General features: G+C 42.6%; 1 protein-coding gene across 1 annotated transcript in view; it reads right to left on the minus strand.

Moving 5' to 3' along the window:
• Positions 1-12,063, minus strand: part of OTOG (otogelin) — a 1,045,291-nt gene that overhangs the window by 259,668 nt on the left and 773,560 nt on the right. The window contains exon 43 of the mRNA XM_085647044.1: positions 4,053-4,247. Within this exon, the coding sequence (XP_085503170.1) occupies positions 4,053-4,247 (195 nt within the window). The remainder of the gene's footprint in view (positions 1-4,052; positions 4,248-12,063) is intronic.

Below are 12,063 nucleotides of genomic sequence, written 5' to 3' on the forward strand. Positions count from 1 at the left end.
TCCCTCCATCTGTCTCCCTCTATCTGTCTCCCTCTATCTGTCTCCCTCCCTCTGTCTCCATCCCTCTGTTGCCCTCCTCCCTCTGTCTGTCTCCCTCTGTCTGTCGCCCTCTGCCTCCCTCTCTCTGTCTCCGTCCCTCTGTCTCCGTCCCTTTGTCTCCCTCCCTCTGAATCCCTCCCTCTGTCTCTCTCCCTCTGTCTCCCTCTGTCTGTCTCCCTCTGTCTCCCTCTCTGTCTCCCTCCCTCTGTCTCCCTCTCTGTCTCCCTCCCTCTGCCTTCCTCTATCTGTCTCCCTCCCTCTGTCTCCCTCTATCTGTCTCCCTCCCTCTGTCTCCCTCTATCTGTCTACCTCCCTCTGTCACCCTCCCTCTGTCTCCCTCCTCCCTCTGTCTGTCTCCCTCTGTCTGTCGCCCTCTGTCTCTCTCTCTCTGTCTCCCTCTGTCTCCGTCCCTCTGTCTCCCTCCCTCTGTCTCCCTCCCTCTCTCCCTCCATCTCTCCCTCTCTGTCACCCTCCCTCTGTCTCCCTCTCCCTCTGTCTCCCTCTGTCTCCCTCCCTCTGTCTTCCTCCCTCTATCTCCCTCTGTCTGTCTCCCTCTGTCTGTCACCCTCTGTCACCTCACCCCAGCTTCCCACGCACACACAGCCGCACCCGAGTACTTCGAAGGTCTTTAAAAGACCATTTACTGGGAGACGTTATGCAATAGATGAGGCATAGTGAGAACAAAGCTTTCAAAGGAATGCCTCTTAATTAGCAGCAGTTATGTGCTAAGTGCCGTTAATACCAGTGTCATCCCGCGACACACCCACCATTTTCAGGAGACACAGTACTGTGTTGGGACACACAGTTTGGAAAGCTCTGCTCTAGCATGTTCCAGAGAGTGCTGTGTCAGCTCCTGGGGCCCTGCCTCCTCTTGCTCGCTGGTACCTCCCAGGGCCGGCGTTTGTCCCACAGGCAGAGCCTTGGCTGCCAAGATAGCTGGGAGCTGCCCAGCTACCCCTGTCCTCAGGAGAACTGCGTGGCCGGTGAGGTGCGGAACTCATGCGGATGCTGCTCAGTGTGTGCCTCAGGTCTGGGCGATGCCTGCAGGACCTGCAAGGAGCCCCCTTGTGGAGAGGGGCTGGAGTGTTAAAGTCCAAAGCCCAAACATTGTGGAGCCATTGGCATCTACATCATTGGCATCTACATCTGCACTTCCACCCAACCCCTCTGTTGAAGCGATGGACGCATGTACCATAACCCGTATCACCTGAAACCAGAGAACTGATGGGCGCAGCTCAATGCAGGACCCCCGGTCAGCCACATACAGAAGGGGCCATGTAATACATACAGGTAAGAAACAAAACCATGAACACTAAGAATCTGGGGAAAGTTAGAAGTGCTGCTGAAAAGGGTCTTGGATGTGCCAGGCCGGCGGGGTGTTGGGCGGTATTTACTTACTCCTCCCTGGGCAGAGTAACAGTTCTGTTTTCTTACTTTATAGTTGCCACGCCAGCGCATGACACATACTTGATGAAGTTACAGCCCCGGTGGTGCGCAGAATATCTAGGGTGGTTCAGGTCAGCAGGCGCAGTGCTGAACGATACAAGCCGTATTTACATATTTTTGGCTTAATATGTATATCCGTATACATAGCACCATATTTGCAAGGAAGGAACTGACACCACACTTTCTAGGGTAAGGGATACTTAAAGAAATTTTAAGTAGGTTCTTGTTGTCCTATTTCTGCACTTTTGTGGCTTTGCCTGTCTCCAACCAATCACTCGTAGCTATTAATTGTGTCTGTACAAAGTAAACAAATGAGCTAGTAATAAAGACTGCACTAGTGGATACTTGCATGTTATGACACTTCTGAAGCACTCTCAATGAAGCAATGGAAGGGTACGGCTGGAGGAGGCCATGAAGTGGAGGAGGAGAGAGCCAACTGGACTGGACAGCCAAAGGGACAGGACAAGTAGGCAACTAAAAAATGACAAGCAGAATGGATAGTATGGAAATCAGCAGATGAATTCTGTTATCTACATGACTAACCCCAATCTAACTTTTTAAATGGGAGTCACCGATCGAATGTTGAGCTCTGATATGGAGCAGCACTGTGATGGCCATAATTACCAAGGGTGGGTGCCAGCAAAATTTGCAATGCGGCGGTTAGCCGAGTTCGGAGGACTCCACAGGCAGAACGCAGAATATCGCTCACCCCTACTTTATATCTATTGAATTGTGTCCATCAATTTAAAGATAACCCTTTGTTCCACTGACAGCCACAGCACACATTATACTGTTGGAGATCAGTGATTAGGCCTTTTAATGCAAAAGACACATTTCTCAGTATAGCTTTTGCACTAGTAGATGATGTTTCATCGGGTTTGTAGGAGGACAGTCTACATAACTCTGCATTAACTCCATCAAGAAATCACTGAGGCTCCTACAAAGTTCACCTTGTGTGTTGCCTGAGCATGTGTGGCTGATGGTCTACCTTCTTGATTTCCACATATATTTGTGGACTCAAAAAGATAGCTGAGTTACAGAAATCACAATATTTCCAACTCCTATTTCAGGTATGGGCAGTTGCCCAGTGGTCCAGCCCAATGGAAAGTTAGTTAACATGGACACAGCTTGCCAAAGAATGCACTTTCTTTCTTTGATCTGTGGAGACACAGGTTACTTCTTTTCATTAATTCCTTGATATGGTGGAGGAAGGCAGAAATCTCGGGGTGATCCGATATCCCACCCAGAATAATTTGTGGAGCCCCACATGAATCTAGAAAGATTGGCCAGAAGCTTTTGTTGAGGATCCAGTTGTGGCACCTGCTAATAATATCCCTTTGCACATCGAGGATGCATGCCTGAAATGACAAGGGTTCCCCCGCTTTTATTAATTTTCTTATTTTATTTCAAGTATTTTCCTGTTTTTCTCTTGAAATAGTCTGAAAGTTACAAAGTCCTTGAGCCAAAATGAGGAAAACAAAGATCATTATAGACATCTTGGAAAAACAACAGATGCTGAAGAGCACCTAGTTTACTGGAAAGAAACTCAGCTTAAAGACATCAATATTTTTTATGGGGCTCCTTTGATTAAAAGTAAATGATAAGCAAGGGTGAAGTGGAAGATAATTTGGGTCACATTTATCAAACTTTCACGCATCGCACCACCTTGCTTGAGTTGCTCTGCATGAAAGGGCCGGAATGCGCTGTATTTAGTCAAGTCAAGTCAAGGAAAGCTTAATTCGATTGTTAATATACCAATCATAAAAGCACATACAATAAAAACAAATAAAAATGTCATTATAAACCTAACAGATTGTGATATAATTACACATAAAAAATTGATCCAGCGCCATTATACAGAGGGACAGATTTATGAGCCCCTTGCGCCACTTTTGCGTCACTTTTAACATGGGAAAAGTGACGCAAAAGTGGCGCAAGGGGCTCATAAATCTGCCCCAGAGTATTTAACATTATACAGAGCATTCCTGCCCTTTCCTTGCGCTGGTGCTCTTTTGGCTGCCTAGCGACAACCCAGGAACCCTTTTACAATGGTGCAACGCTGGCAGAGATTTGCGTTCCATTGCGTTACTCCAGATTTATCAAGCCGTGCACAGTTTTGCATCAATCTTGCACCCCACAAGAGTGACTCAAAACCCTTGATAAATATGCCCCTTACTTTTATTATCTGCCATAAACTAAGGGTCCACCAGTAAAAGAGACCACTGTTTGAAGTAGCCAATGTTTAAGCATTTCAGCCAATATGTTGCATTCGGAAAGTGATACTAGTAATGTCAGTTACCAAAAAAGGTTCTTCAGTCTCCTGGACCTTTGCATCCTCTTTCAAAAATCATGGTCTCACTGAGTGGTAAATGGTATGCTAGCTATCATCTGCTATTGGGGGTGCACTGAAATAATTAACAATCATTTGATCTACCGCAATATAAAATACAAAGTCAGTCAATATTTGCATTGTCACAGAAATTAGTCGATATTTGTTAATATCAGAAGTCAAAATGATTTTACTTGAATACTGGTTAGAGTAGCTGTAACAATGGATCAACACATACCACACTTTCCCTCCGGAATGCAGAGCGTAGAGTAAGGGCGGTGAAGAACATTTCCTTCTCCACAGATGCAGCCTTCAGTCAACACTGAACATGGTTCTGCGTCTTGCAAACCAAATCCATTGTTCTGACAAGTTCTTGGAACATCACAGCTTGACAAACAAGAATGATAGGTATAATGTTCAGGGCAGAGAAAAGCTGTCGGAAAAGAAACAACAATATGGAAATTATTAATGTGCGCTAAAAATCTAAACCATACCAACTTGAAAAGTCCAGAATGTTATTCCATGCAGTTACTGAGTACCACGAAGAACAAGGGACAAGAAAGAAGCAGATATTGGGCATCTTGGAAAAGAGGGCATTAATGAGACATCGGGCAAAAATTGTCAGGATTTTATGACTCTGTCGGCTGGTGTTTATTCTGTCCAGTACTATAATGTAAATCAGTGTGGTGCTGTACATTAAAAGTCCACAAAAATCCGCAACTTGCAGGGCAAAAACTGTCAACACGTGGAGGACATACTTTCTCTATTGTGTGAGTTTTGACCGGTTTGTCATGCGGATGGCAGGGAGGATTTTTGTCACTGTTCTTTTCCACAAAGTGAGCCAAGCCATAGATGCAGGAGCATCAAAGATAAAAAGGCCAATAGCCTGGAAGCAACCCCTTGATTTAGTCAACTGATTGTATCTTGTGTGCTGAGAGCAGCGCCTCCACTGCCCAACAGTATGGGGGATGGCTCGAAAACAACAAAGCAGCCCTACAGGGTTTGTTTTTCTACGTAAATATACATAGCAAGCATGTTAGGACAAAACATTGATGTGGATTAATTTCTCTCCACTAGACCACAATTCAAAAAAATCAATAGATGGTACCACAGAATATAGTTATAAATAACACACACATATCTAACCAAAAAAGAAGAAATTGCTGGGCATAATTTAGGAGATTATTAATTTCATGTTTTGTAATACAGTATCAATTGGCATAGCAAAGTGCAACTAAAAATATAACCTAGTTTGTGTAGCAACAAATTGTACCACCATGTTCATCACATTTTAGACATTTGATCTTTGGCAACCATCCTTCCCTCTAGAACGACACCTTGTGACCCGCTGAACTCAGACCCACCTCCACACCAAAATATCACACCTGCAAGCTCGGCATCATACTGGTCAGCAAACTCACCATGAAAAAACGGATCAACACAGTCTCCTTGGCCTGTTTCCACACTCTCCACATGCTCTCAAGAATCTTTAAATGGCTCCCTACAAGCACCAGAAAGACAGTCATACAAGCCCTTATCACCAACTATCTGGACTATAGCAATGCACTGCATGCAGAAACCACAATCAAACTCATGAGAAAGCTCCAGACATTGCAGAACTCAGTGGCCAGATTGATACTCAACCTGCCCAAAGGAACCAACATCACCCAGCACCTGAGGAACCTTCACTGGCTCACCGTCCAGAAAAGATGCTAATGAAAACTACTGACACACGCCTACAAAGCCATCCATGACCAAGGACCAGCATACATGAATCATCGACTGAACTTCCACCAACCATCCAGACACCTCCCCTCCGCCTCCTCACCCTAGCACAGACACCACGCATCTGCCATCACCACAGCGGATGACGTTCCTTCCCCCACTTTGCGGCCAAATACTGGAATGCCCTCCCCCTCTACCTATGAACAGCACCCTCGCTGACGGACTTTAGGAAGAAACTCACGACCTGGCTCCTCGACTAAGCCCAGCAAACCAGCGCCTGGATACACTCACGGGTCATAGGTCATGCTCTACCAAATACCGATTTAGTCTACAAAAGCATCAGAGAACACATGTAGGAGGTATCATACTGTAATAATAAATAACCATCCAACTAATACAAAGATATGTGTATTTACTCAACAATTACCATTTCATCTTTTCAGAAAACAAGAGTGATAACGGTGCCAGCTAAATATACATACATGACTTTACAACACATCTCCCTTCTTTACACATTAACATTTGAATAAAAAGTAAAACCAAAAACAAACATGGCAATAATAGAATCTACCATACAAACATCATGGAATCATTTTACAACATAGTCATTCAAATATGAAGGAATGTGAGAAAACCTGTTAGATCTTCTTAATGTACCTGATACACCTTTGCTATCAGTTTTTGAAGAATCACACAAATGAAACATTTTACCACAAACTGCAACTCGATTTAAATTCCAAACTCTATGATCCGAAGTTCTCACAGCATTGTTAAAGACCTTAATAACTTTCAAAGGTTCCGAGAATTTGGCTCCAGAAACACAGAAACCAGGTCTTTTGATCCTGACAAAATCACCAACAGAAACTTTAGTAGTTTTAACAGCATGTCTCACATCATAATTTTCTTTACTTTTCAAACACTTATAATCCTCCCTTTCCTCCCACGAGCTTTCATCTGGAACCCCTCCCCTGGCAGAGATACATTTATTAACCCAAGGTGGTTCCAAAAAAGTATCAGGTTGTCTCCCTCTGAACAAAGAAAAAGGAGACCTCCCAGTCGTAGTATGGGGCGCAAAGCGATAAACACCAACACTCCTAGAAACTTCCTCCTTCCAATCAAGACAATTCTGCTTAGCCAGGGAGATAGTGTCTTTTAAAACCCTATTGAACCTTTCGACAGTGCCATTAGATTCTGGGTGATATAAAGCACATTTTTTGTGAGCAATACCACAATTAACAAGGAAATCTTCCATTTCCTTTGACACCAGCTGAACGCCATTGTCAGTCAGTAAGGTTTGTGGTATGCCTTCCCTAGAAATTAATATCTTCAGAAAATCAATCACTGTTTTCGTATTAGTATTTCTAGCAAAAGAGATTTCAGGCCACCTAGAGTATAGATCCATGACTACAATAACAAACGTATCAGACCCATCACCATGCACTGGTCCCAAAATATCGAGAGCTATGTCCTTCCAAGGACCACTGGGACGCGACCTTTTTTCCATAGGCTGAGTCCTGATCTTCAAACTCTTCTCACTTAGAGAACATTGAACACACTCCCTTACCAAACGCTCAACTTGGATGTCCATTCCAGGCCACCAGTAAGTAGACCGCACTCTTTCCTTAGTTTTAGAGATCCCTAAATGAGCCTCATGAGCTATATCCAATAGAGCTTTCCTTAGGGACAAAGGTGGAACCAATCTGTGACCCCTCCATAACATCTCCTCACAACAGGACAACTGATCCCTCACCAACCAAAAGTCTTTAACAGATTGACTTCCTTCTTCTTTATAACGCCAACCCTCACGGATAAGCTTCAAAACCTCCTGGATAATCTGATCTTCACGACAAGCGTTCAGCCAAGAATCTTGTGAAATTACCTTGTAATCAATTTCACACACAAAATCATTGGAATGACCAAATTCCGAATCTAAACTGTCACCAGACTGAGTAACAGGGACAAGTCTCGAAAGCGTGTCAGCAACAAAATTTTCAGAACCTGGAACATACTCTATTGAGAAATTAAAGCCTTGCAACCCAACAATCCACTTGGAGATTCTCGGAGAAATTGAGTCAATACCCTTACTCATCAGTACCTCACACAACGGTTTGTGATCTGTTCTAACCACAAATGAAGTTCCCCAAAGAAACTTCTTAAATTTTTTAATGGCCCAGTAGACAGCAAGGGCTTCTCTCTCAATTACAGAGTACCTAGATTCAGCACCCTTCAAACTCCTAGAAACAAACATAATCGTATTATCAGGATTTGTGCCACCTTGATATAAAACAGCCCCAAGACCCTTGAGACTAGCGTCAGTAGAGACAATTGAACGTTTAGCTGGATCAAAGTTACGAAGATTAGGAGCATTCTGTAATCTGTGCTTTATTTCTATGAACTCTTTATCACACAAATCATCCCAGACAAATTTCACACCCTTTCTGAGTAAATTTCTCATGCTGAAAGTGGCTTCTGCAAAATTCTTAATAAATTTGTTGTAATATTCCGCCATCCCCAGGAAACGCATGAGTTCTTCCTTCGAAGAGGGGGCAACCAGGTCTCTAATGGTACCTACCAATTCAGCCTTGGGAACAACACCATCAACCGATATCGAGTGACCCAAATAATCAATCTTATTAAGACCAAATTTGCACTTCTCACGCTTGATAGTGAGGTTGTGAGCAGACAGTCTATCCAACACTTGTCGGACTCTTTTCCCATGTTCCACTTCATCACACCCATAGACTAAAACATCATCCTGGTAAACGCAAACACCAGGAACATTGACTAACACCCTTTCCATCACTCTCTGAAAAACAGAAGCAGCAGAGACAAGGCCAAAAGGAAGTCTTATGAATCTAAAAGTACCAAACGGAGTAACGAATGCAGTTAAATCTCTGGAGGACTGATCAAGTAAAATCTGGTGGTACGCCGATGTTAAATCTATTGTGCTAAACACTTTAGCACCACTCACCATACTCAATAGCTCAGAGATGTTAGGAAGAGGATATTTATCAACGAGGACACATTTATTGAGTTGCCTGAGGTCCACACATAGTCTCAAAGACCCATCAGCCTTCCTCGCAGCCACAACCGGAGCCAACCAGGATGTTCCTTCCACCTCCTCAATAATGCCCTGCGATTTGAGCTTCTCTAACTCCTTCAACATCTCATCCCTAACAGTGAAAGGGACACTACGGACTTTACAAGAAACTGGGACAGACCCTGGAGACAATTTTATCTTGTGACAATACCCTTTCAGACACCCAAGTTTATTACCAAATACCTGTGGATATTCCTCCATCAATTTGGTCTGTAGAAGAGAGTGATGATTTATAGATTCAACAGCTTCCCTCACCTTAAGTATGATGGGAGGAGAGCTGTTAGGATCCAACATGACACCTAGATCTTTCTGATGCCACCAGCTGATAATACTGTCGCCTTTCTTGGAAACATAGACCTTCCCTGACGTAAAGCGACCCTCATATTCAACCAAACCCACAAAGTATCCTCTCAAATCAATAGGGTCCCCACCATAAACCGTGGGACGAATGTCAGGTTTTAACAGGCTGATTTTTGAGCTTAAATTATCATCAAAAAACCTGCTTGATACAATAGTAATTTTTGCACCAGAGTCAAACAATACTTTGGTTTTATGACCTTCAATAAGGATATAATCTAAAGGTCCATCACCACCAACTTGAACAATAATTTGACCACACTCAAAATCATGTATATCACTCGAATTATCCACAGCAATTTCATTAACACTTTGTCTAGACGATTTGATTCTGCAAGCAATTACAAAATGTCCCTTTTTCTTACAATATGTACATATAGCATTCAAAGCGGGACAGGATTTGTCATTTGCCCAATGGCCAGTATTGTTGCATCTGTAACACTTGTTTTCTTTACTGAATTGTAGTCGAGGTTTATAATCCTTATTTCCTTTTACTTTAATTTTAGATTGGGTTTCTTTTGGCCTCACATTAGAAGTTGTGTTAGTACTGACCACCAACACCTCTTTATTGAGATCTTTATTGAGATCCTTCTTGATCTCCTTAACACACTCAAGAGAGTGTTCAATTCTTTTGGCTACCACCAAAACTTCATCAAGAGAAGGCTCATCTTTGAGCCATAGTTCATCACGAATTTTTTCTGAAACACAGCCCAACATAAATTGGTCTCTAATTCTTTCCTCAATCAATGTATTAAATTTACACGTTGACGCTAATCGTCTAAGGTCAGTGACATAATTCTCAATACTCTCGCCTTCTTTTTGCATACGTCTACCGAAATGGTAACGCTCTAAAATAGTACTGACCTTAGGCAAATAGTGAGCATCGAGTTTGTAAATACAAATTTCAAATTCATTGAGACCAGTTGCAGCACTCTCGGGGACATCAGGAAGATGATCAAAAACATCTTGACCTTCTGATCCCAGGCAATGCATAAGTAACGCAGTTTTCCTCTCTACGCTGAGAGAAGTACCACACACACGGGCATACCGTTCGAAAACCTTTTTCCATTTGGACCATTTTATGGGAGGATCTCCTGGTGACTGTAAGAAAAACGGAGCTGCTGTAACATTTTGCATATCTGAAATTGGTGCCTACAACAACTTAGTACAATAAAAGGCAACAATAAGCCTAAAGTTTCATTAAAAAAAAAAAAAAAATGTTACATTCAGCAATAAAAGAATGACTAGAGATTTGACAAATAGCTATGAGATAGGAAAATAAATAAATAAATAAATTTCCAAATAATAACAATAATAATAGCACTTCACACTTGTAGAAATTTCAAATGTACAGCCAAGATTTAAGCACTGCGTATCAGCGTCGTGAATTTCACTGTGCCCAATCAAGTTCTAAAGCAATTTCACGCTGATGAAAACGAGCTGAAAAATAAATAAATAACTAAATGTTAATAGAAGCACTTCACACTTATAGGAGTCTTCAAATGTACAGCCAAGGTTTGAGCTGTGCGTATCAGCGTGGTTTTGACACACACAGAGTAAAAAACAATGTGTCAGCAGGATCACAACACAGTAAGATAGCATTGAGGGTCTCTGTGCTACACAGTACATCAAACACGCTAAAAATATACAAAAACTGTGCGTGTCAGCGTCGTGAGTTTCACTGTGCACAATGAAGTCCCAAATCAATTTCACGCTGATGAAAACGAGCTGTGCGCGTCAGCGTCACTGAAGAAGGTAAACAATTCCAACACTGGTCAATTCCAGTGTACGACGCGCCGTTGAAACATAAGCTGTGCGCGTCAGCGACGTCACCCAATAAACACTCAGATGACAAACTCGTATATGAGCTGAAAAAAAAACGTCTCCTTGTCAGTGTGATCTCGCGTTCCAGTGACGATGTGAACACCGAGAAAACGTCAACCAATGTACGCTCAGATTACAAGCTTGCACATAACTTGAGGAAAAGACGTCTTCTTGCTAGCATGACGCTGCGTTTCAGTGACGATTTAAACAATGGGGAGATGTCATCAGAGGCTCACGAGTATGCAACCAGGCGCGTGAGGCAGAGGTAATTTAAACAAAAATAACTTCAACCGTTACCCGTTCCGTAGCGAAAACGGCATGAAAGTAACAACTTGGTTATCTAGCAGTCAAAAACGGAAATAATGATATTCAATGAGGTTACTGTCTCATATCATCGCCGAGTGAAATCTGAAAAGCGCGTTTGAAATGAAGTGAAAAGTCTTACTTGATAGTCTTGGTAGTCTTACTTGATAGTCTTGGTAGTCTTGTATAAATACTGGATTCTAGGCGTAGATTACCTCTGCATTCGGCATCTCTGATGACGCTTTAGTGTGCAAGTAACTTTCCCCTTAATACGATGTAAAATCTTGGTTGAAACGGAGATTGTCAGGGTTGGAGTTGAGCTGCTTTCCCAGTCGTCGCCAGTGTTAAATAGTGGATTCTTCCATCAAGGATGAGATGAGAAGTTGATAGTTTCCACAGGTTCTTTATTTATAAGATTGTGAGTTTAACAGCTCAGCCACCCAACTGCCTCTCACTCCTCCCTTCAAGATTCTCCTTCTCCAGCCCACAGCGCTGACCCATTCTAGAACCCTCACATGTCACCACAGCTAAGAAAGACAGCTGACAATCTGACATAGTCAATCTATTGAACAAAAATGGAAAATAGGAAGTACATGACTTTACAACATATGTGTATTTACTCAACAATTACCATTTCATCTTTTCAGAAAACAAGAGTGATAACGGTGCCAGCTAAATATACAATCTGCCATCACTGTGCTGAAGTGGCATGCCCCTCTAAGACATGAACTCTCAACTCCTTTGAAGAGGAATTGGCCCAGCACACAGTACACCATCCAATTCTCTTGACTTGTTTTTAGGTCGAGCATTTGAGACCTCTTGTATATACTTTAGTATATACTTATATGTGTATGTACTTTGTGGGCTCTGGAGATCAGCCCTATGACTTGTCTGCTTCTGCTTTGTGACTTTTTTTTCTGTTCAACTGCCTTTACTTAAT

The sequence above is a fragment of the Triturus cristatus genome, chromosome 3_2, assembly GCF_964204655.1.
Source record: "Triturus cristatus chromosome 3_2, aTriCri1.1, whole genome shotgun sequence".
Taxonomy (NCBI): Eukaryota; Metazoa; Chordata; class Amphibia; order Caudata; family Salamandridae; genus Triturus; species Triturus cristatus.